The 26,039-nt window shown below is 41.2% G+C and overlaps 2 protein-coding genes across 3 annotated transcripts in view; one reads left to right on the top strand and one right to left on the bottom strand.

Moving 5' to 3' along the window:
* Positions 1–12,075, top strand: part of Itga4 (integrin subunit alpha 4) — a 73,344-nt gene extending 61,269 nt beyond the window's left edge. For both annotated transcript variants that reach the window (XM_055600599.1, XM_055600600.1), the window contains 7 exons: positions 337–427; positions 2,911–3,018; positions 3,866–3,991; positions 5,096–5,215; positions 7,451–7,549; positions 7,938–8,057; positions 8,464–12,075. In XM_055600599.1, the coding sequence (XP_055456574.1) occupies positions 337–427; positions 2,911–3,018; positions 3,866–3,991; positions 5,096–5,215; positions 7,451–7,549; positions 7,938–8,057; positions 8,464–8,565 (766 nt within the window). In that variant the 3' untranslated portion in view covers positions 8,566–12,075. The remainder of the gene's footprint in view (positions 1–336; positions 428–2,910; positions 3,019–3,865; positions 3,992–5,095; positions 5,216–7,450; positions 7,550–7,937; positions 8,058–8,463) is intronic.
* Positions 9,818–26,039, bottom strand: part of Cerkl (ceramide kinase like) — a 101,250-nt gene continuing 85,028 nt past the window's right edge. The window contains 9 exon segments of the mRNA XM_055600582.1: positions 9,818–9,936; positions 13,539–13,629; positions 13,631–13,700; positions 18,366–18,461; positions 21,199–21,307; positions 21,392–21,417; positions 22,261–22,296; positions 22,298–22,418; positions 23,143–23,217. Of these exon segments, the coding sequence (XP_055456557.1) occupies positions 9,818–9,936; positions 13,539–13,629; positions 13,631–13,700; positions 18,366–18,461; positions 21,199–21,307; positions 21,392–21,417; positions 22,261–22,296; positions 22,298–22,418; positions 23,143–23,217 (743 nt within the window).

The raw sequence follows: 26,039 nt of genomic DNA, 5'->3' as shown, positions 1-26,039 counted from the left end.
TTGAGCTTCAGCAGCCATCCACATATAATAAATAGGTTTGCCAAATTTGCATGAATCGCTTTAGAGCTGAAAAAGTACAAATGGCAACCAGCCGGCAGGTGTGGGGAAGGAAGGCAAGTGCATATATTGGTTAGGATAGGCATGGCGACTTGGGTCAGAGCCAATGGCCTTCCTGTCTTATCAGAGTTAGAGCTTTAATCTGACCAAGAAACCAAAATGACTCCGTCACCTTGTAAATGTGCTATAGTCCACCTCTAAAGACAGACCGTACAGTCCTTCAGCCAAAAACAAAACAAGACAAAAACAGGACATTCAAACTGGCCTTGTTCCCCTCAGGTTTGTGAACCCCACTTCCTTTGTGTATGGATCAAGTGAGGAGAACGAGCCAGAAACGTGCATGGCAGAGAAGCTGAACCTCACTTTCCATGTAAGCAAAGCTGGTTGTGCTGAGGTTTGTGGCAGGCGGGGAGGAAGGCAGAACCCCAGGGGACTCCTCTACTGGGTCTCCTGTCTCAGTGACTGGCTCCTGGTAACTCAGGCCCTTTTCCTCTGCAGCTACTGGGGCTTTCCCCATATCTCTTGTCCCAGATTTTCTTAGCAACATACTTGAGTGCCTGAAACAGGCAGAGTTTAAGGATCTCTTGACTTTTCTGGAGATGCATTCAAGGCAGATGAGCCAAGGGGTTGTCGCAGCATGTTTGGAGGTAAATCAGGAAATCTGTTGTTGGTTGAGGCTTTTTAACAGGCCCAAGGTTACCAAGTAATGGAAGCACCGTGCCTTCCCTTTCCCCAGGATCATCGTTGGTCTGCCTTCCTACCTTCAGGATCAGAACAAGCTTCATCAGTATTGAATAAGCTTTTCTTTTTTAGTTTAAAAAATGCTATCATCATATAGAAATACAAATATATTGATATAAAAACTCGTTTTTGAAAATTTAGCCGCTAAGCAAAATTTTGGCTGTGTGACAGATGTTATGGTAATGTTTAGAAAAATTTCGTTTTAATCGAAAGCACCGTCCAAGCACGGAGTAGTTTAGCAATGTACAGAATGCAGAGCTTGCATCAGTGACCACAGCAGTGCTTGCTTAGCAGGCCAAGGTCACCTGACATTGCCAGTGAGAGATGAAAGCCAGGCTCAGGTTGGAGGAGCTACGGTAAGACCAAGAGCGGGACAAGCTTATCGCAAGCAATCAGACTTTTATACCTTTCTCAGAGACAGAACATAATGACGGTTGCCAAAATCAGTGCTGTGATAGTTGCCAGAATACAATGTTTGCAAGCTATACGGGTATGTAGGATTAATGTCTAAGACCAATTCTCCTGTCAAGTTGTAAGGAGCACAGAGAAACACAGGTGGCCTGACCACTTCACTGCCTGAGAGGGAGTGCCTTGGTCTCTCAGCAACTGAAAGGCACACAGTGCCCCAGGAGGCCAGACTATGACCTGAGAATCCTATGACATTTGTCTCTCAAGGTAGCTTGACCAGGCCAACTCCGTTATTTCCTGCAAGATAAGATGTAATAATGCTTTTCAGGATGGACGTTAGAGACACTTCTGCTGCCTACCCAAACAGCTAGTTCCCAGGGCCTGTCCCAGATCCCCAGAAAATAATGGCCTTGAAAGGAAACCCTTATATCTACATCACCTCAGAGTGTTTTACTGTTGCTTGGTTTTTGTTTGTTTGTTTGATTACTTTGTATTTCAACTGCAAACCTAAGAAATGCTCATGAGACCTCAGTAGGTGTTTGCTATGATAGACTGAAACAGAAACCAAGCCATAGTCTGACTTTACAATTACTTCTTAGGTATGCTGTAATTAAAGCATAACGGAGTCAAAAGAAAATAGAGAAACTTGCAGTTTGAAAGTGTGGGAAGGTGGACATAGTTATACATGCCTGTAACCCCAGCACTTGGGGAGGCAGAGGCAGGCGGATCTCTGTGAGCTTGAGGCCAGCCTGGTCTACAGAGTGAGTCAAGAACAGCCAAGGCTACACAGAGAAACTCTGTCTTGAGAGTGAGAGACAGAGAGAGAGAGAGAGAGAGAGAGAGGAAGAAAAGAAACAAAGCAAGAAAGCGTGGGGAATCCACTTTGGTACTGAAATGACTTGGAGGCCTGAGCGGGGTCGGGATGAGGGACAATGCATAGTTGCTTCCCTGTAGTTCTGGGTCCTGCTGCTCTGTCCCTCTGTTCTTGCAGCTGTGACCCAGCAGTGACCCCCAGTCCCACGCTCAGGGCCACTTTTGTTCATCCATGTCATGTTCATTCAAAGGGCTTCCAGCCTGTCGGTCACCCCTTTCCAATGAGGTGGCACACACTTTTCACAGTTCCTGGTATTGGGTTTATAATTAAGGTCCTTAGTAGGAAAAAAATTTGCCTCAACCTCCTGTTTATGAAGATATGTAATCCCCACATTTACGGAATGAAATAGCGTCCAGAGTTAATGGCTTGTTATGTGATCTTGAAGTCAAATAAGGTGTCATTTCCTAATTTTTTAATGTGATAGCATCATAATTAACCTGAATAAAAATGGACTATTAGTCCCGCCTCACAGAATAGACATATATATATATATATATATATATATATATATATATATATATAAACAAATATTAACCTCTTTTGATTTTGTATTTTGAGACCGGGTCTCTTATGAAGCTCAAAATGACCTTAAACTTGTTCTGCCTTTAGTTTTGTGACAAAATGCAGCCACAAGAGTACTAAAACAAAATCAAAAGCCTTAACGTGAATTTGAACTGATGGAACTGGAAAATTTCTGCGCATGGCTATTCTGTCTGCTCTGTATCTACCAACTACACACATTCGCTTTGGCTGGTGAACACTTGCCCTGAAGCTCAGTGGTTTCTGTACATATAACTATAAAACAATTCTTAAATTATTTTCTTTTTCAGGTTATAAACACTGGCATTAGCATGGCTCCAAATGTTAGTGTGGAAATCATGGTACCCAATTCTTTTCTCCCTCAAAATGATAAGTTGTTCAACGTTTTAGCTGTCCAGGTAAAAGTGTGTTTCCTTTGTTTGACCTGCACTTGGTGTGTCTTAAACACTAACCCTGTAGCTTAAGTCCTGTGTGAAGATGAAGATTTCTGCCCCCCCCCCCCAAGTCATATTCAATGCTATGAATTCCATATGCATTAACTGAGAGCACCAGGAAGTTAATACATTTTCCCCAAACTGTAGGCCAGAGGTGGCACCTGCTTTGACATAATACAACCTGAAAAACTGGTTCTTTCTTCTTGGTTATTTTCTATCACTTTCTTTGAGACATGAGCCCATGGAATTAGTGTAGTTAGAAGAACCTTCCTTAAAGCTTGAAGCCACTGTGGCAACAAGAAGGAGGAAACCCGCTCTAAGGAATCATGAGTTGGTGCTTAGACCAGTTCTTTTCCTGTAGGGCTATGAAAAGTCGTTTATCTCTGTATCAAGAAACAGCGGTCACCAAAAAAGAGAGCCTCCTGGAATGATTTTGGAATAGTCTTTTGAAAATTTACCTGGATTCCAGATTTAGATGCTAGGATATATAATTGTGACATATTTTGTTTTGTGGTTTGTGTTGTTTTGTGAAAGCAAAGAAATCTTAACCTTGGGCTAACATGCACCTTCCATTTTCCTTTTCCCTGTCAGTAGAGTTTGTTGACCTGAGACCTGCTCTAATTTAATTGGAGTTTTGTTTGTGGGTTTATCAGAGATTTACTATTTCCCAAATGATTCTGTCAAAAATACTTTCAGAATTTAGGAGATGCATAATGTATCTTAGTAAAGACAATCAAGTGAAACTTTTAAAACCGTGTTGTGTCAGCTCTCTCCAAAGAGAGGTGTTATGTTTCTTGTTTTCTGTCTTTAGGTGACTTCTGGGCAATGCCATTTCAATCGCTATGACAGTGAGTGCACATCGAAGCAGCAAAAGGGCATAGCAGAGACCTTGACAGACATACTCAAATTCCTCTCAAAGACTGATAAGAGACTCTTGGTGAGGTTCCATGTCTCAGATGGGTATTTCTGCCTTCCCGCAAAGAACTAAAACAGTGAAAATCAGTGGGGTCGGGGGAGTGGTTAGGGACATAAGCTCAGGTGATATTCCCACTAGTAAGATACAAGCATGATGGAGCGATGAGATGGGCCCAGGAGTGAGTGTGTGTGATTAAGGTGTCATTACCTAACAAGGAACCCCCACATGCCACCCAGACATTATACCAGAACCCTCCTGACACCAAGTCACCTAAGCAGCCATATTTCTAGCATGAGATTCTCATTCTTCCCATTTTAGTGACTTCATGAAACTGGAGAAGTTGTGCAAAATAACAAAAACAAAAACAAACAAACAGAAAAACAGAGCATGTTTTTCTTAGGGAGACTCTAATTATGCACATCGTTCTTTTCATCTTGTCCTAGAAGGGTCTGTTCCTAAGAATGATGGAAACAAATGCTAGTTTGAATACACTTTATAGTTTATAAAACAAAATGCATGTTTTACCGAAAGATGTTTACCAAAAAAAAAAAGGCAGTTTTCTAAATGCCATTAAGGACATTTAAAAATACTTCATTAGATTCAGTTGTGTGAGCGCATGCTGCAGTGAGCCTGTAGAGGCCAGAGGTCAGCCTGCAGGCACATAGTCTTCTTCCATCCTCTGGTCCCCGGGGATTTGAACTCAGGTCTTCATATTTAGTAGCAAGTACTTTCACTTGCTGCCGAGCTGTCTTGCTGGCACACGGAGGAGTTTTGATTTTTTAAAATTCATATTCTTTAATCTCTCTGAGAGGATTTACATGCTGCTGTGTGTGCACAGTGGTCAGAAAGCAACCACAGCTGTGGTCCCCGACCCATTTGTTTAAGGCAGGACCTCCTTGCTGTGAGCCTGCCTGTCAGAAATTCTCTTGCCTCTACTTCCCACCCTGTGGTAGAAACAGCAGATTCCACCACACGCAGTCTCCTCAGCTTTGCGTGGTCTGGGGGATTCAAACTCTGGTCCTCACGCTTGCCCGGCAAGCCTTCTGCCCACTGAGCCACCTTCTCCAGCGGCTAAGTTGTTAACTGTAGAGGGTTTTAACGCAGGGCTTTTCCATTCTTTCCAAGTATTGCATGAAAGCGGATCTACACTGTTTGGGTTTCTTGTGCAATTTCGGAAGAATGGAAAGCGGGAAAGAAGCCAGTGTTCACATTCAGCTGGAAGGCAGGCCGTCTCTCTTGGAAATGGTGAGTTCAAAATCAGATGGCGAACTTTGTGATATGGATGTATAGACGCAGTCATTTTTACATAGACAGGACAGTATGGAAACATTCAACAAATTACAAAGATGAGAATATAATTTGGGAATAAAGCCCAAATCGCATTTTCATTGCATCAACTAGCAGAGATAAACTACAGAATGATTAGGTTTTGTGCAGAAAGCAACTGTCTATGAACCTTAATTAAACAGAGCTTGACTATCCTACCAGTTCATAGCACCTGAACTTTGTGGTTTGCAGCCTTCCTAGTGCTGTGGCCCTCAAGTACAGTTCTTCATGTTATGGTGACCCCAGCCGGAAAACCATTTCATGGCTGCCTCACAACTGCAGCGTAGACAGTTGTGTATCATGACTGCCTTAAATCAACTTTAAAATATAATGTTTAAAGATTAAAACCAGGAAGTAAAATTGAAATTTGATTTCAAAGAAAATCAAACTTAAGTATCAACTAAGCCTGGGTATGGTTGGCTCATGCCTGCAGTCCCAGCAGGCTAGAGGCAGAGGCAGGAGGGCTGGAAGCTTAAGATCATCACAACTATATGGTGGGTTCAAGGCCCTCATGTATGACATGAGGCTCAGCCTATTTAAAAAAAGATTATGACAAAATTCAGTAACAAAAATACGTTTTAAAAATAACAAACTTTAAAGCTTCAAATTAAAAATTTAAAAAGAAATTAAATGCATTTTGGACTTTTTCCTCTAAAAGAAGATATGTTATAAAGAGCCCTCAGATAATAGGAGAAAACCTAAAACATTTTTTTCAGTTTCCTCATCTAGCCAGTATGGATAATGTCAGTGGCCAGGGTAGATAAGGCCAGCCAAATGGAATTGCACATTGCGATTAATTTTGCTCACATTTTTTAGTTGTCCCTGGCCCATGATGGCCAAAAGAAATGGAGCTATTACATGTTCAGTGGCATTTTTTTTTAAATCACTACACAGTGGTCAAAGGAATTTCCATCAGACAGTGGAAGGAGAGATAGCCAGTCATGGTAGCCTCAGACACACTTTGAAGTCCTGAGACCAGCAGCAGGGCATTGAGCCTTGATATCTGCCTCCCATATGCCCCAAGTCTCTCAACAGAGGCAGTACTGACACAGTGGACAAGAACGTCTTTGTTGTCAGGCTGCTCTACGCACCAGGCGGTTCCTGTCACTGCTCATGTCCCTACAGTCAAGGATGACCCCAGACACTGTCCCTGGAGGAGCCCTCCTGCTGAAAGAATGCTGTGGGTTTCATGAAGTCTGTAGTTTCTAAAAAGTAACCTTTACCCAGTAGATTTTAGCATTTTGGGGCAACAGACCAAATGTGGCATCTATGGCCGCAGTCTAGATCGATTGGTATGGTGCTTGCCTACCATGAACAGAGCCCAGGGCTCAGTCCCAGGGCTGGTGTGAACTGGGCGTGTATGCTGTACAAGTGTAAATTAAGCAGTAAGATTAGAAACGCAAGGTCATTCTAACCTAACCTGGCCAGCCTGGGCATGTGAGATCCTGTTTCAAAAAGAAAGGCGGGAAAGGGAATTAGTGGGCAAAACACTTCCCTCAAGCATGCTGACCAGGAGCCATGTGGGAGGAAAGCCACTTCCAGCAAGTCGTCAGCCACACGTGCTTAAAAACAAATAGTAGCCGTATTTATTTTAATATACGTTCTATACTCTTACCTACCCCCCTGTAAATGCACACATGAACACCGTCTTTAAACAGCCATCGAATCCATAAAGCCCACTCACAGGTCCCAAGATGAATGGATCCTGGTATCAATTCCCTACGTGAAACATTAAAGCTCAGAATTCACCCACAGATGATCTCAGACTTGGATTTAAATATCGCTAGTGCAAGGTGCTGTCACTAAGACACTAAGTAGGATGCATCTGGTTCATTTAGAAACGAGCAAGAAGGTGAACCTGAGGGAGTGTTTACCAGGTCAAGAAGTCGTATGTGTAGTAAAACGTAATAGCACTGAGAAAATTATATTGGTCACTAATAACATACTGTAACCTGGCAAAACATTTAAAGCAAGTGATTTTCAACATAGCCAAGAATGTAATAAAAGGATTCCATGAGACAGAACCATGTCCAAAGGGAGCATTATAATGTCGGAAAGTTATAGAGATTCTAGACAGCAAAGGTGTGTTTCTATTAACATGTCTTCATGAAATAAACTATGAATCAAACTGTTGATATTTTCTTTGCAAAACAGGATGAGACTTCATCACTCAAGTTTGAAATAGAAGCAACAGCGTTTCCAGAGCCACACCCTAAAGTTATTGAATTGAATAGGGAAGAGAATGTTGCCTATGTAAGCTCTTCCCTCTAAAGTACTGCATGACAGCTCTATGGGAGAGTTTGAGGGTGTTTATAAGTAGCGCCTTTGGGGATCTGAGTCAGGAATCAGCATGCCATCAGGTCCTACAGGACTTTTAAGCTTTTTCCACAGCCAATGGGAAGTACGTAGAGCACTCTTCAGAGCCGTGATTTGGTAGCAGTGAGAATAGAGTGGCTGGGAAGGAGAGCTATAGAGACCATTGTACTCACCATGTCCACTGAACAGTTGCCAGGGCTTGGTAGGGCTGAGACTAGAACAAGACAGGGTGGATGGTTCAGATCCTTGTAGAAGCATGGGAGGCTTTTCAAGGGAACCGTCAGAGCTTCTGAGCTTGTGCTTTCTCTACTTAAAATTTGTGCAGGTTTTCCTGGAAGGTCTCCATCATCAAAGACCCAAACGGCAGTTCACCATCGTGATCATTTCCAGCAGCCTGCTGCTTGGGCTCATTGTGCTCTTATTGATTTCCTGGGTCATGTGGAAGGTGATGCTCTAAATGATTATTAATTTCATGTGTTGTATTGACAGTAACTGCCAAAAGTAAACTACTCAGAATGCCTTTATTGGCTCAAAGACAATTAGGTTCAGTATTAACTGTTCCTTTTCGTTTTTAATGTTATCTGGATGTTTAATACTGTTCTCATATTTATTCTATCTTCACTACAAGAGTCCATTTGGAAAAATGCATATGTCAAAAACCCTTTGTGGGATATCACTGAGAAGTCTCGTGTTGTTAACCCTACACGAGCCAGGCTGACTAAACACTGTTTACAACTGTCTTCACAGCTAGTGTAACCTGAGCAAAGGGGAAAGTGCTGTAGGCTGATTGGATATTTGATGTGACTATTGTGAGTTCCGAACTATGCACTTGTCCTCTAATCTGTTTTCAGGCTGGGTTCTTCAAAAGGCAGTATAAATCTATTCTACAAGAAGAAAACAGGAGAGACAGCTGGAGTTACGTCAACAGCAAAAGCAATGATGATGATGACTAAAAACCTTTAAATGGAGAGAAATGAAAAGGAAAGATCGGGTCAGGAAAGCTATCCTGTTCATAAGACCCAGGAGTACATCTCCCTTTTTGTGTACTTATGATTTTGTGACCTACTCTGCCTTAATGCAGGAGAAATCTTCAAGAAAGAAAATAGACAAAGGTTGCTTTTTTTTCAGCAGTCAAGCAGTGGAGAAAAACACTAAAGTTCTTGATTTACTCCACAAAGGAGAACATCCAAAACCAGCTTGAAGTGAAAGTAACTCCATGTTTAGCCAGACCACCTTAAAAGGAGCAATCTTTAACAGCAGAATATTGACCAGGTGCTCTTAACTCAGTGAACTAAACGCCACGGACTGGCTACTTGTTGGTTCCAACACACGTAGACTGTTTCAGAGAGCATTGTCCAGATTTTCTAATGGATAAATCATTCAGAAGTGGAAGATGTGAAGACTGCCATTGGTGACTTGACATCACTGACCTACTGCCCTTTTATTCTGCAGATATTAATTTTAAAATCCATAAGAGCAGGTTGGCCTTCTGGAGAAATGGCCAGCTGTGGGCTCATCTTTGTATGTATAGGCTTTTCTAAAGAATACAAATGTCAATCCGCTTTTTTTTTTCTTTATTAAGAGCACCCAGGAATATTTTTATTTTTTTCAAATACTCATTTGTAAAACCAATTCTTAAGAGTTTAATCCTCATAGCAGATTATAAACGTTGCACTTTAGCTGATACACACTGATATAATATGAACTGCAGCTCACTTATAATTTAATATCGTGCAGAGAGAGATTTGGGAGCCAATAGTTCATAAAACAGTCCCTGTTTCAAAGTAAGCAGATACGAGGATCTTTAGGATAATGTTGCTTTTCTTGTTCCGGTTAAATATATATTAACCAGGAGTGTAAAGAAAGATATTCTGTTATGGAAATGGAAAAACCATTTCAAAGGCAGAACTATAAGTCACTGATTCAAGCTTGTGTGCAGTGACAAAGTAAATGTGGCATAAAATTCCCATAAGGTATGTATGTTTGATGCTGTTGCACAAGGTTCTATTTTAAAATGAAATATTTTCTACCTGGGTTTTACATACTTTGTTTGTAATTACAACCTTTTTGTAGTGTTTACAATCATTTTTTGTAGTATTTATTTCCTATATGTGGCTTGATAAATGTAAATATTCACCTGGATCTGTTACATGGAAGAAAGCTATGGCCTGATTTTGAACCTGTGTTGGATGAAAGGGGCAGCCATCACTGTTGTGAAGAGGAACTCTCCAGTGGCTGCTGGCCCTTCTTCAGATCTCCTGATCCTCCAGCCCCTGGTCTGTGGCTGGAGAGCAAGATGTGTGCCAAGGCTTGTGGTCTCGCTTCTGCGTGATGAAATGAGCACAAAGCGTCAACTCCACGTACACAAAAACCATGTTTAATTGAATGTTTGTATCTTAAAGGATACTTATTTCTGTGTAAAATCTATGGGTTTATGGTTTTTCTTATGAAATTCAAATAGTTAATTCACAAAATGTCAAAAATAATACATGAAAAATCAATCTCAGTTTAGATCTACCTTTTAAAGGGAGGGTCTCCGGGAAAATGTAAATTTGGATCAGTTCACTGGACACTGACTGCTGTGATTGGCCAAGCACTGCCTTTCAGGTCAAAAGGAACCCAGCCTGTGCTGTTGGTGTTCTGGTCAGGAAGTTGTCTCCTGTGCCAATGAGGTCAAGGCTCTTCCCCACTTTTTCTTGTAACAGGTTTAGGGTATCTGGTTTTATGTTGAGGTCTTTGATCCACTTGGACTTTAGTTTTGTGCAGGGTGATAAATGTGGATCTATTTGCATTTTTCTGTATGTAGACATGCAGTTGGACCAGGACCATTTGTTGAAGATGTTGTCTGTTTTCCATTGTATGGTTTTGGGATCTTTGTCAAAAATCAAGTATCCATAGGTGTGTGGGTTTATTTCTGGATTTTCTATTTAATTCCATTGATCCACCATTCTGTTTCTATGCCAGTACCATGCAGTTTTTATTACTATTGCTCTGCAGTACAGCTTGAGATCAGGGATGGAGATACCTCGAGACTATCTGTTGTACAGGATTCACAATTCTGGGTCTTTTGTTCTTCTATATGAAATTGAAAATTGTTCTTCCAGTTCTGTAAAGAATTGTGTTGGTATTTTGATGGGAATTGCATTGAAGCTGTAGATTGCTTTTGGCAGGATGGCCATTAATAATCAATAAATAGGACCTCATGAAACTGAAAAGCTTCTTTAAAGCAAAGGACACTGTCATCAGAACAAAACAGCCTACAAACTTGGAAAGGATCAATATCCAGACTATATAAAGAACTCAAGAAGTTAAACAGCAACAAATCAAGTAATCCAATTTAAAAAGAGGGTATAGAGCTAAACAGAGAATTCTGTATAGAGGAATATCAAATGGCAGAGAAACACTTAAAGAAATGCTCAACGTCCGTAGTCATTAGGGAGATGCAAATCAAAACGACTCAGTTTTAACTTACACCCATCAGAATGGCTAAGATCAAAAACTCAAGTGACAATATATGCTGGAGAGGATGTGGAGAAAAGGGAACCCTCCTCCACTGCTGGTGGAAATCAATCTGGTGCTTCCTCAACATCCAGCTATACCACTCCTAGGCATATATCCAAAATATGTTCAAGTACACAACAAGGACATTTGTTCAGCCAGAATCTGGAAACGCTGTCCCTCAACAGAAGAATGGATACAGAAATTGTGGTACATTTACACAGTGGAATACTACTAAGCAATTAAAAACAAGGAAATCATGAAATTTGTAGGCAAATGGTAGATCGAGAAAAGATCATCCTGAGTGAGGTATCCCAGAAGTACAAGACACCTGGTATATACTCATAAGTGGATATTAGACATATAATATAGGATAAACATACTAAAATCTGTACATCTAAAGAAGCTAAGCAAGAAGGAGGACCCTGGGTAAGATGATCAATCCTCACTCAGAAAGGCAAATGGGACAGACATTGGAAGAGGGAGAAAACAGGGAACAGGTCAAGAGCCTATCTTTCAGGTAGAATCTGATTCTATCCTGCAGGGTATCAAAGCAGATGCTGAGGCTCATAACCAAACTTTGGGCAGAGTACAGGGAATCTTATGAAAGAAGGGGAAGATAGAAAGACCTGGAGGGGACCAGAGCTCACAAGGAAAGCAACAATAACAAGAAATTTGTGTGCCCAGGGGTCTTTTCTGAGACTGATACTCCAACCAAGGACAATGATGATAACCTAGAACTCCTGCACAGATGTAGCCCATGGCAACTCAGTATCCAAGTAGGTTGCCTAGTAATGGAACAGGGACTGTCTCTGACATAAACTCAGTGGCTGGCTCTTTGATCACCTCCACCTGATGTAGGAAGACAATGCAGCCAGTCCTGATGAGTCCTAAAAGGGAGGTCCCTCTTCCCTTTCCATCTGACCCTAGTCTATCAGTGGACTTTAGAGGGGCATGGGAGGAGATGAGGGTGGGGTTGGGAGGGAATGACACAGGGGGCTATAGCTGGGACACAAAGTGAATCAACTGTAATTAATATAAAAAAATAAAAAGAAAAAAAGGAACACAACTACCTCCTGGGCCACATTTTTGTCCAGTTAGATATTTTATATATTTTTTTAAATAAAACTTAGATGTTTACCTGTATAATAAGCTTAAAAATATTGTTACTTCAAAAGATGCTGTTATGGGTTGAGGCTATTGTCTCCTACACAGAAAAGATTTTTTTAATTAAGTGCTTGTTTGTGATTTTATTACTAGCTCACTGTGCAGTTTGAAAACTTAAAAAATCTATGGTTTATCAGACTATAGCAAATTCTTAAATTATCTTCAACAATATTGTTATAGTACATGTGGCTTAAAAAATATCTTCAATAATAATATAGTACAATGTTGTTTAAATTAGGCCTAAGAAACACCTTCCAAAAATCAGAATTGATTATTGATTATTGGTTGATTTTATATTTTTAATCTTGCTTTTCAAATATCTAGGTATTATTTTAATTATATTGAAATATAGATATTTTCATTCAAAAAGGCATTTTTCTTTGTATATATGTTGCATGCTAGCTAGATAATTTCACAATAAATTTCTACTTTACGTATTTCTTTTACATGCAACTCTGTAGTCGGTCATTTCTTCTTCCAGACTTCAGCCTTAGGTGCAGCCTGTAAAGACTACTACAGACTTGAATGCCTGCCATCGTTATTTTTCACACGCCTCATGAGTGGGGGGCATGAATTACAAACAGATCGGCACACATTCATGGCAGGGCCACCAATCAGCAAGCGGAAGGGCCCAAAACACCAAAATCTGTGACTGTTTCAGAGCTTTCTTTACCACTTTTCCTGCCCGACTGATAGTGCCTTTGTGAAGAGACAATCATTTGAGAACACCCTACGTAGCCCTGCTAAGCCGTGAGGCTTTCTGAGAAGGGGTATGTAGATTGCTATAACTGTTTGTACCCACTCAAGACTCATGTTAGCTGATATGTACAGAGTGCTGGGTGTTTTATAAAGGTTTGACCGGAGCCCCTCCCCACCTTATATGCCGACTTGAATAAAAACAGGACTTAATAGAAGCAAACTGTTCAACACAGTATTACGGTACTAGAGCCCAATTTTGGGGAGAGGGCTAGAAAATGCTGTACTGTATTATTCTCAAAAGGCTTAACAATACCCTCAAAGACCAACACTGTAAATTGTAAACACATTATTTGTATATTTTATGCAAAATAATGATTTGCAATGCCAGTGTAAATACTCATATTTGTATTTATTGAAAGGTGTGCTTATGTCTTTCTACAATTTTCTAAATTACTGTCTTTTAACCTTCTGTTTGGGCAGTGAAGAGGCAGAATCCCCACATTATGTTATTAATGCTACATCTGCTATTGTACACAGAGAGCTGTGAAATATTTGGGCTTACCTAACGTGGATGCAGCTCCCATTAAGTCACCATCTACATTCCAAGGAAAACCATGTTCTGAAACAGTTGGTTCCTGCTGTGGGTTGCATCCAATTGCTATTACTCCTTGAATAAATTTTTACTTCTTCAATGGTATAAGTCTCCACAAAGGGAAAATTGAACAAAATACAACAAATGCAAAATCTCGGGATGCCCTAAGAAGCTAATCATGAAGGAGGACCCTGGTAAGATGCTCAATCCTCATTCAGAAAGGCAAATGGGATAGACATCGAAAGAGGGAGAAGACAGGGAACAGGGCAGGAGCCTATCACAAAGGGCCTCTGAAAGACTCTACCCAGCAGGATATTAAAGCAGATGCTGAGACTCATAGCCAAACTTTGGGCAGAGTGCAGGGAATCTATGAAAGAAGAGGGAAATAGACAGACCTTGAGAAGACAGGAGCTCCACAAGAGGAGAAAAAGAAATCTGGCCCAAGGGTCTTTTCTGAGACTGATACTCCAACCAAGGACCATGCACAGAGATAACCTAGAACCCCTGCACAGATGTAGCCCATGGCAGCTCAGTCTCCAAGTGGGTTCTCTAGTAATGGGGACAGGGACTGTCTCTGACATGAACTGATTGGCCTGCTCTTTGATCACCTCCCCTGAGGGGGGAGCAGCCTTACCAGGCCACAGAGGAAGACAATGCAGCCACTCCTGATGAGACCTGATAGGGGTCCTCTTCCCCTTCCATCTGACCCTAGCCTATCAATGGACTAGGGAAAGGGCATAGGGGGAGAAGAGGGAGGGAGGATGGTAGGGCAAGGGTGAGGGGGCTATCACTTGGATACAAAGTGAATAAATTGTAATTAATATAAATTAAAAATTGGGATGCTTTCTGGTGCCCCCTATTTTTTACAAATAATTTTCACCATCATACTAACATTTTTACAGCTTTGAAAGTCTGACCAGATACTGTCAGGCTTTCTGGAAAAGGAACCTCCTTCCAGGGGTTTCCCAGCTCATTCATCTCTGCTGTATGACAGTTCAGACCGGTGAAGAATTTCCAACAATGATCCTGTACTTTCTAGTTACGGCCACTCTTCAGTTGCTCCCACTGACTTCATTATTTCCTTCTTTAGCTGATGTGAAACATACTCTAGCACAAGTTTCACACTTGGAATTTAATTCAGAAGAACCTAAATCTAAACTTAGAGAAAAAATGAAGTGGAAAGTATATAAAAGAAAGGAAAGAGGTGACCAGATATGATTTCCCAGGTGCTCACCTGCCATTTTAACAAGGTACAAGAGAGTTATTAGCCAGGTAATATTTGAATGTTTTAATGTTGTACTTTTTCTTCTTTTCCAAAGAAATTTATTGGGGTGAGGGGACAGCAACGAGTCCTCAATTAAATCTATAACGAACCTTCTTCCAAGTAGGGTGTGGGGCAAAGGTAACAAGGGTGAGGATTGAGTATCTGGGGTGGGGAATAGATGTAATTAGCCCGTAACAGCCAGTGCTTGGTAACACGTAAAAGCATAGCCTATAAAGTGAGTGATTATGCAGTAACTTGTGTAAGTAAGAGGCAAGTTCTGAATGAAAGCTTTATGCCAACATGGGAGCTCTGCAGAGTCACAGCGTGCAAGTAGTTTCACGGAGCGCCAGGCCACTGAGTTGTTTAGAACTGAAGAGAGCGAGGAAACCACCGTGTAACTAGGTTGATGGTAAAGCTTAGGCTGTGGTAGCTCCGGGGCCTTTGGTCTACGTGTGTAAAATAAGGGCTTGGGGGAAAATACTGACCCTTAATTTGTTTTAAACAACTAAAAACGTGCTTCCTTGAGGTTCGTATGCAGGAGGACAAGGGACGGCTGTTTACCAAAGCCAATTGCTCTAAAACCTGAAATGACCAATGATCTGCATTTTCAATAAAATTATTTGGCTGTCTCAATTACTCTGAAGAACTCAATTACAAAGCGTTTCAACATAAGTTGTGTGCCCTGCCCTTCAAGAACTCCAGTGTTGAAGTCCTAAGTCTTGAAGGCCTCAGGACGTAACTGTTTTGGAAGATAAAGGTTTCTAAAGATATGACTATGTTAAACATATAGCTGTGTGGCAGAGTCTAATCCAACAGGAGTGTGTCCTTGGGAGTGGTGAGAATTTGAATGCATTCAAAAAATAGTGGAGGTTCACATGTCTCAAGAGACAGCCACGTGAAAATATGCTTAGAGGAAAACCATGTTCCCTGGGGACAATGGCCTCATGAGCAAGTCAGCCCGTTAGTACCTTCCTCAAGCTGTGGCACTGGGAGGGAGGGAGTGGTTTATCAAGGACCATGTAGCTCATGCTCAGGAAGTGGAAGTCTGCCCTCAGTGACTGAAGAAAACAAATCGGCTATTGTAGAAAAACTCCTAAAGGAAGAATTACAAAAGACAAGGCAGAGAAACTGGAGAGACAGAAGAGGCCATTATAAGTAGAATGAGGAAGATTTTAATTCTGAAGAGGGAAAACAAGCTGGGTGCCTGTAATGCCAGCACTCAGGGAGGAGAGGCAGGCAGATCTCTGTGAGTTCCAGGTCAGCCTGGCTTACACAGCAAGTCCAGGACAGCCAGAGCTACACAGAGAAACCCTGGGGCGGGGGGGGGGGGAAGGGAAGAGAAGGAGAAAGAAGAAGAGGAGGAGGATAAAAGTGAGAACCAACAGAAGCAGTTGGGGTGTGTGTTATCTGAAGAAAGGGGAGAAGTCGTGGTCAGCCGTGGACCTGCTGGGCCCGGAGACCTGGTGGTTTACAAGGTCTAAGGCACAGGGAGGCAGCGGTCCTGCAGCGTGAAGGCGCGATCAGACCTTGCAGGGGTGTGTGCAAAAGGCAATTGAAATAACGGGGCAAAGAGATCAGCCAGATCAGGGCCCGCAGAAGGCAGGGTTCATTTCAGAGTTTTAAAGTCACTTCCCCAAGGTGGCCACTGAGAGCAAGAGACGTGGGGAGGGAGAGGAGCTAGCAAGAGGGCTCAGGTGAAAGGGCCCTGGAGGGTAGTCTTGGTCTCTCTTACCGAGTTTGGAGTCACTGCAAAAATAGTGAGGTTATCGTCAATCTGTTCCACAGCTGTTCACAAATGTTGGCGTTCCAACCGCGAAAATACTACGGCCCGGAGAGTGAAATGCTAAAATAATTTGGAATTTGTTTCCTTCCCACATACCAGTGCTGCTGCTGTTTGATCACACGTAACTAACACATGTGCAGTCTTTCTTACACGATAGTTTTTTTTTTTTTAATGAGAAAGAAGAGATGTATTAATGTGACTATTACCTATATGCATGGAATGCCAATGTTGATGTCCTCCAAGGGCGGTTAGAACTGGGGCTTTGACAGCATTTGTTTTTCCTCACCTCCCTTAAAATTTCCTTCTCACCTCTCATGGTCTCCCTTTTTAGACCTACACAAACACATATGTAAATACATACAAATGCATCTAATTAAAATTAAAATTATTACTATTGACATGTGTGTATGTTTGTGACACAGTGTATGTGGGGGTCAGAGGTCAGCTTTGTAGAGTCAGTTTGTGCCTTTCATTTTTAGGTGGGTTCCAGGGGTTGAACTCAGATTGCCAGTCTTGTGCAACAAGCACCTGTGTCCACTGAGCCATTTTTCTGGCTCCAAATGTAGGTTTTGCACATGAGAGGAACATGCAGTATTTACCTTTCTGGTTTATTTTGCTTAACTTAATGATTTCCAGTTGTATGCATTACATACAATTCCTATTTCCACACTTGTTTATTATTTATACAAATGATGACATGAATTACATATGATTATAAATACCAGAGAAATGTAGTTCTTCATGGTAGTGTGAAATTATGCGGTAAGTGGGGGGAGGGGCTGGGGACTGAGAGCTGGCTCAGCTGGTAAGAGCCTTCCAGGGGGCCCAAGTTTCCTTCCCAGTACAAAGGCAGGCAGCTTCCAACTACCTGTGCCTCCAGCTCAAGAAACTCTAATGGCTTCTTTTGGCTCCCACAGGCACACACAGATACACACAGAGACTTAGTCTGTCTTTGTCTGTGTGTCTGTCTGTATCTCTCCTACATGTGGCTAGAGAATGGGATCAACAGCTTCTGATGGTTATCTGGATTTACTGGCCGCTTCCTCCCATTTGTCCTCTCCTAACTACATCCAAGCACCATTCACACCCCCACAAATGTGTCCAACTGTAGAGGAACAGCTGTGTCATGGTGTGTTCCCAGGGAACCAGCTCGTCAGAGTTACTAGTTCTCTTCCAGTCCAACCACTTCAGTAAAAACAGAAGTTTTGAGTAACATCTATAAAATGGGTATTGTAAGCACATGTCTGAAAATCTATTGCAATCCGTGAAGATGTAGCAAGTTGTAAACAAACGTCAGTAAAATCGTAGTATTAGATATTTAGAATCCGCTGTTGTAAGACCAAGCAGGCTAAACTCTCAGATTTCACTGCTTTTCATTCTAAAGAACAGCGTGTGTGTGTGTGTGTGTGTGTGTGTGTGTGTGTGTGTGTGTGTGGTGTGTGTGTGTGTGTGGTGTGTGTGTGTGTAACTGTATCTCTAACTTCCTTCACTTTTTAATGTAATAATAGAATTTTGAGTTTTCTCTGTGCAAGGGAAAAAATGATAACCCATATGTCAAAAGAAGCAAAGGTGTGTTAAAGCTGGCATACAAATTTCAAATTCTGAAAGTAACTCTGGGGGAAAAGATGATTAATGTAGGTGGAAGAAAATTAAAGGTTTCTCATGAGGCAAAACTTGATGTTAATTTCTGAAGCATTTTTCCATGATTAATAGCCTTGCAAAAAAAGTAACAAAAAGAAATGTGCGTACCTGATTCTTCACTCGGGAGTATGTTTTCAGGTGCTTTACAAATTCTGGTTGAGTGGTGTTGTGTACAGCTGTTAGAGCCATGCTTCCGTTATTTAACCTGAAATTAAACATTTGTGTTTGACATCAAGGAGCTCACTAACAGACTATTTCTGAAACACCCCACATCATTTTGTCTAACAGATACAGTGCTCAATTAGAGGATACTGACAAATATCGAAAGACTGCCGTGTTGAATTGACCTAAAAATTTTAACCACATTCTGCTGTGCTCCTGTTGATGTGGAAAAGCCTTTCAAATTAGTTTTATTAGTCCTCAGGGTTTTTCCTCAGCAAAACCTTACTGCAAGCTCTTCAAATATCAAACCTTTATGTACTTTACTCACATCAAGAAGTAATATTAAATCCACCTTAATAATGTAAGAATTCTAAAGCTATGTATGCCTTTTTAAAAGGTGTATTGGCCACATCTGAACAGGGGGTCTAGGTCCTGTCCATGAATGGTCCTTGGTTGATGCATCAGTCTCTGTAGTCCCCCCGGGGCCCAGATTTTTTGGCTCTGTTGGGCTCCTTGTAGAGCTCCTGTCTTCTCCAGGTCTTTTTAGCCCAACCCCTTTCTTCCATAAGACTCCCTGAGCTCTACCCAGAATTTGCCTCTGAGTCTCTGCATCTGTTCTGATCACCTGTTGGGTGGAGCCTCAGTCTCCATGTGGGTCCTCAGAGCAAGGGGAACATGGATTGTCTCTGACATGAACTCAGTTGCTTGCTCTTTGATCACTTCCCTCTGGCAGGAAGGCCACAGAGGAAGAGGATCCAGGCAGTCCAGATGAGACTCAATAAACTAGGCCAGATGGCAAGGGAGGAGAACTCCCCCTTTTCAGTGGACTAGGGGAATGGGAGATGGGGGAAGATGAAGGGAGGGACTGGGAGGAGATGAGGGAAGGGCTAAAATCAGGATATAAAGTGAATAAATTGTAAAAATTAAAAATATTTAAAAATTTTGAAAAAGAAAAGAAAAAGTATATGGTGACAGTGAGGTCTTATATAATACATGGCTAGATATTTTTCTAAAATCCAAACTGTAAACTAAAGTTTACAGTTTATTTATGGGCAGAAGGTCTAAGTGACATAGAAAACAAAATGAATCAAAGTGCCCTGGGTATAGAAGATAGAGTGAACAATCATCACCACATATTTTGGCTAAACAACAGAGCATTTTACTCCTGTATAACTTTTATCCAATAAGAGACTAGAAATCCAAATGTGTGATTTAGAGCCAACACAGCCTTGAAAACTGTGGAGGCTCAGACTAGCACCATAACAAACCTTAGATGTCAATCCATTGTCCAGTCATTCTATGTACGGATGGGCCACTCCCAGGGGAAGGCCCTCAATGCCAATCAGAGAATTGCTAGCAGCAGAGCTCTTAACTGCTGAGTTGACGGTCCAATCTTCCTCCTACTCACCATGCTGTCTCTTCCCTCTAAAATCAGAAAGCACCAGAGTATTCATGGCATTGCCTTTAAACATCATTTTTCTTCCTTGTATTATTTCATAAATATTATCAATTTTCCTTTGTTCTATGTGATTGCTTTTAGAAAATAACTACTCTTAGATTAAAAATGAATTTGCTTAAAGGGATGTGCAAAAGACAGACTGGCTCTAATTCTGTGAAGTTATACAGTGCCTTACTGCTATCTCAGTAAAACATAGCCAGGAGATTTCTATGTACCACTGTTCATGTTAAGCAAACCAAATGTCTCTCTAACTGAAAGCATCAACCCAGCCCAGATCCTCTGCCAGAGAAATACCACTCATACCTACTGAGCTATCTCTCCAGCCCTCATAATAAAGATATGTTTGTATTAAAAATTGGCGAGCAGAGGCGTTCACAAAAAACATCAACCTTTGGCATAATATTCTCAACAAGCGGTGAAGTGGAAGCAAACAAAAGAGGCGCAATAAAAAGTGTGTCAATGAGACCCAAAGGAACACTCTAGCCAGCGAGTTAGCAAAATGCCAGTGATTATATGACAGCTTCTTTTGTTTGCTTGTTTACAGTTCAAGAGTTGTTCACAGTGTACTGTGAGGACAAATCCTTTAGGAAGATTTAATACCCTACAAAAAACCCTTACTTTTTAATGCATAATTCTTATTCTTTAAAAACATTTTTTATTAATTCTTTGAGACATTTATATAATATATTTTGATCATATTTAAATCTTCTCTGAATTCCTCCCATATAAACCCCCTACATTCTTGTCCATTCCCAACTTCCTGTTATATTTTGCCTCCCCATAATCCACCCCATCTAATTTGTACTGCTCATCTAATGAATGTGGGGCCATCCACAGCGGTGTGATTGCCCTACCGCTGGTCACGTCCTTAAAGAAAACGGATTCCTCCTCCCTTCAGAAGCCATCAATAGTTAATAGCTCTTCAGCCAGGGGTTGGGGCTCATTAGCCCCTCCCACACCATGGCAGAATGTTAACAGGCAGGATCTTACATAGATATTGTTCAGGCAACCACAGCTACACCACAGTGCACCAGTACTGTCATGGGTGGGAGATACTGTTCCGCTGAAGAACGCCCTCTGGCCTCTGGCTCTTAAAGTCTTTCCACCTCTCTTCCATATAGTCCCTGATTCTTGGCAGGGGTCACGGGGATGACATGGATGTCGTATTTGTAGTTGAGTACTCATTCACTTACGTTTATTCTCTGCTCTTTCATCAGAGAATGTATCTTTAACATGTTCTAGCTAGCTAATAGTTCAAGTGTTACCAAGCAGAAAATTATTTATAAAAAGCAAGCATTAAACAAGTCATCAAAATACTTGCCTGGTGTCAGGTGCAAAGCCTCTGGGTGCCACTGCACACAGGCAGGAAATTGCCATGACCCCGATGTTCAAGAACTGCCCTTGTGTGGTTTGCCATTGACCACCACAGTCTAAAGAAAACAGAAGTGGCTGCTTACTTTCTCTCCCATTCCATGCTACCATATAGGGCTTTAAGCAGATTCTTTCTGACTTACCAGATTCCTGAGACCTCTGTGCTTTTCTAAAAGTGAAGTGACAAACAAAAACATGTCACACATGAGTAGAGAACCCTTAATTGTATGTACAAAATTTTCCCTAATAGAAAATCACTTAAGGTATAAATGTATTATGAGGAATAGATTCTTAGTAACTGGAACCTTTCCTTAATGCTGCTTTAATATTTAAATTCAATGCTAACCCCCCAAATCCTCATGAGGATCAAAACTGTGGGATTGAGAATCGTGGTTGTACGCAAAGCCTAAATCGTGGCACACACTCAAATAAGTGTCAGATGGTTACATCAGGGAGGGACCAGCTGTTGGGCTGTCAGTCTGTATGGAGGGTTGCTTCAGAAGACGGTGAATTCCATGTTTATGAGAAGAGGTAGGAATCTATGCTTCTCCACTCTTCAGTAGTATGCGAGAAAATAGCCGAAAGGCACAAGTCTAATAAACTGCTTAGGTCGACATAGTTTATTCTTAAAAGAGAAATGAAGAGGCTCAGTCGTTAAGAACAAAGGCGGCTCTTGTAGCAAACCCATATTCACTTCCATCACCATGCTGGTGGCTCACAATATCTGTAACTCCAGTTCCAGGGGATCTGACACCCTCTTCTGGCCTCTGTGGGCACCAGGCTTGTATATGGTACATAAGCAAATCACTTGTACATATTTTACTAAAAATAAAGAGAATTAAAAATATCAACAGTACGCAGAGCTTTTATTTACCTTTTCTTCTTCATCCTGAGAGCAAGCGGATGGTAAAAAAGACATTTTATAGTTCTCTGGCCTAAAAAAAAAAGAATGAAATCTATTATTAATAGTCATTGGCATTGCGATATGGAATTTTTGCCTTAAGAGAATCACTTAAGTCTGGCCAATGCTTTGGTCACAGCAAAGTCTCCATCTGCATTTCTCTGCCCGAGCCCCAGTTCTTCCACCAAAGCCAAACCCGGCCGAGAACCCGAAGAGAAGCAGTTTGCCAGCAGAGCTAAGGGTGCAGACATCCGCTGACCGCATGTGACCTGGAACAGGGTAGCCAGTGCACCAGCGAGGGGTGGCGCCCGCAAACATCAGAGAGGATGTTTCTTTGCCGAAGAGATGCTGCCCGGTATACACCAGAGCGACCGGCCTCGCTTCCTCGGCACCTGTATTTACTACAGGAACCGTAAATGCCGCTTACCACTTTTCAGGCGATGAGCAAAGAAATCCAAAGTAGTAAATCTTATAGCTTATATCTATTCCACATAAAATGGGATTAGCGATGTAATGCTGAAGTAGATGACCAGGAAAACAGAGCTCATGTTAGGTTTGCATTGTATTTTTCTGAACTTGAATGCTGCCGTGTGGGATAATTTATGGCCTGCGGGCGTGTTGTGATAGTTTGCCTCTCTGGTAATATGATCTTAGGCCTGAAGTCTTTGTACAATCAAACAATAGTGCATATTACATATGCAAATAGAATGTATGAACTTCTCCCGTTTTCTTTTTAAATTGTGATTTTGAAGATCGTTACAATATTTTTCCATCAAGATTATAGTAAAACTTCATTTATTGCTCTTTTCAAAGCAAGTAGTTGAGAGGCAATTTAACTAGAAGACACCTTGCCTTTGAGCTTCTGTCAAACATTTTCATGCTTAGAGACAAAGAACTTACTGTTCCTCAATAAGACAGGCAGAAACACAATAGTTACTTATATGAATCAAAACTTCCTTACTCTACTTGGACATCCTAAAAGAAATTCTTAACCCATTATAACGCACATAGTTGCAGTCACTACGTGAGCAATAGCACAGAGAGAATGTGCCAACACAGTTGTGGATCCTGCCAACACAATTTAAAATCACATTTTATCAGCAGGGTGTGTGTTTTAAATTCACATGTGCTCTTATTACACAAAACTGCCACCATGTAATGTTCAGATGAAAATCACTGGAAGTCTATGAGAGAAAAGTTGGTAAAAACATTAGAAATACAGCTTTCCATTCACAGCATAGATGCTTGTCAAATATTTGCAGAACTGTCTGCTGAAAGTCTAAGTGATTTAAAAGTTAGAAAATACCAGAAAATGTTAGAAAATTAGACTGGGTATATCAGCCCAGTAGTGCAGCATTTGCTAGCATGTGTAAGGTCTCTCTGTTCTCTCTCTGGAACCCTAAGCTAGAGAATAGTTTATTGGCTCAGCTACTTTGATCATGGTATCTTTGTTAGTCTCTCAAAATTACAGTTATATAGAATCCTACTCCATTCAACTTTAATGAATAAGCCTTTAGCTTCTCCACAAAAATGGGCACTCACAGCAGAAGAATGTTTGTACTGAGCAAAGACAAACACACAGATATATAAATAAAAAAATTCAGTCAAGAATATAAAAATATGGTGTCACTTGCAACTCTGACAGGCATGTTAAAAACACATCCTGTGAATCTTTGAGGTAAGTTCTCACTTCAAATCGGTTTCATTTCTATAGCTGAGAGAAAAACTCCATGTGAAGAAAATATTGAACTTGATAACTGTCATCTAAAAATATGTTTACAAGACATGGTTACTGATTTTCGTAATTATTAGGATAATTCCAAATACTCTAGGATTCCTCCATCTAGCTTCTGAAGGGAAAAGGCCCTAGTGAAGGCCTTGTTATGTTTTACAAGTGACCAAAATAACCCAGAAGGGAAAGTAACAAGCAAGCAACCCTCCTTTCCAGGACAGTGAAGGCACTGGCAAGTGTGGGAAGAGGGTGAACTGTGCAACTGGGAGAAGTCAATGCTAGCCAAGAGCTGTGAAAACATGGCTGTTTTGCACACCTGTCTCCAAGTCCAAGTCTTGTCTCCTGGATTTGGTTGGGAAAGGACATTTCTGTGGCCATGAATACGTGCTCCTTTTCTGTCACTTGCAACTGTGTCCTTCAGTGTCCAGTTGCAGAGGCTGAAACACCTTGGCCACTGCTACTGTCAACTAAGTTGTCATTGAAATAATTATTACACAACTAAGCATTAAGCAGTAAGAAGAAAGCCTTAGTTACTAACGATAAATAAGCCTAACTAAGCCAGAACTCCAGCCATACCAGCGCAAACAACGAAGTCAACCTCACTCCCTGCTCAAGTAATTCTGACTGGTTCAGCCAAAACAAGCTGTGTTCTGGCTCTAATGACTTAAAATATGGTCCTAGGTCAAGGAGGAACACGACTTGAGTGTTTCCTGAAAGCTGCTCATTGGAGTTTCAGATACCAGTCTCAGTGATCCTAGTCACAATCATCCTGGCAGTCCTGGCCAAGTAGTTAGTCAAGAGAATAAGAGAAAGAAGTCAAGAAAAGGAAATTAAATTGTCACAGGGACAAATAATGAGATCATTTAGAAAACTCCAAAGACCTTAGTAAAGTTGCAGGATACAAAATTAACATAGTGTTTTATTCACTTATAGCAACCTGTCATAAATTAATCAAGACAATCAACTTATTTACAAATACCACCCAAGAATACTCAGGACCAAATTTTAATACAGAAATTAAAGAGTTGTAAACTTAAAACTGGAAACATTGATGAAAGAGACTTAAGATGACAGAAAACAATGTGCTGAGATCTTGTGTTCACAAACTAGAAGAATGAACACTAAGATAGACACACTATCTAAAGCAGTTCCTATCAAAGGATTCAATGCAATCTCTATGAAAATTCACAAGGTTTCTACAGAAACAAATATATATATATATATATATATATATATATATATATATATATATATAAATAAACATACCTCTATATATTCCCTTCTGTTGGTTTGCCCCAAAGCAGACACAATAATCAGAGACCCACTGGTTCACATTCAGGAATCCCATAAAATGCTGAACAGAAAGCTATAATAATACATATGCGGAGGACCTGGTGCAGACCTGTCAAGGTGCTGTGCTTGCTGTCTCAGTCTCTGCGGGTTCATATGAACCTTGCTTCAGAGGGCCTTGTCCTCCATCCCCTTGAGCTGTTAAACTCTTTCCACCTCCTCTTCCAAGGGGTTCCCTGAGCTCTGAGGAGAGGGATTGCATGGAAACATCTCATTCAGAGCTGTTTGTTCCAAGGTCTTTTTCCCTGTGTCATGTCTGGCTGTGAGTCTGTGAGTGTCTTCCCAGCTGCTGTGGGAGGAAGCTTCTCTGATGCTATGAGTTAATAACAGTTAGTTTAAGACATGGACATTTTTTTTTTATCCTTGCTCAGCAAACTTTTTTTCTGTATTTAGAGGTTCTTGCCTTTTAAACACTTTGATAAAAACGAGGGGGAAATGGGGCATAGTTCAGCTGTTAGGAACACATACTGTTTTTGCAGAAGACCAGAGTCCAGTTCCCGGCACCCATATTGTACAATGCACAGCTGTGTATAACACTAGCCCAAGGCGTTCCGATGCCTTCTAAACTCCAAGAGCACCGCACTCACGGTTACATACCCCGACACAGACACACAGACATCCCACACCCACCCACCCACACATCCCCACACACCCTGCCATACACACCTATGCACACATTTGAAACTTAAACACCCGAGTGGGTTCCCTAGTAAGAGAAACAGGGACTGTCTCTGACACGAACTCAGAGGCTAGCTCTTTGACACACACACACACACACACACACACACACACACACACACACACACAC

This window comes from Psammomys obesus, unplaced genomic scaffold (genome assembly GCF_907164565.1).
Source record: "Psammomys obesus unplaced genomic scaffold, mPsaObe1.curated_primary_1811, whole genome shotgun sequence".
NCBI lineage: Eukaryota > Metazoa > Chordata > Mammalia > Rodentia > Muridae > Psammomys > Psammomys obesus.
Note: the sequence above shows the minus strand (reverse complement) of the source record. Positions and strands in the feature narration are given on the sequence as shown.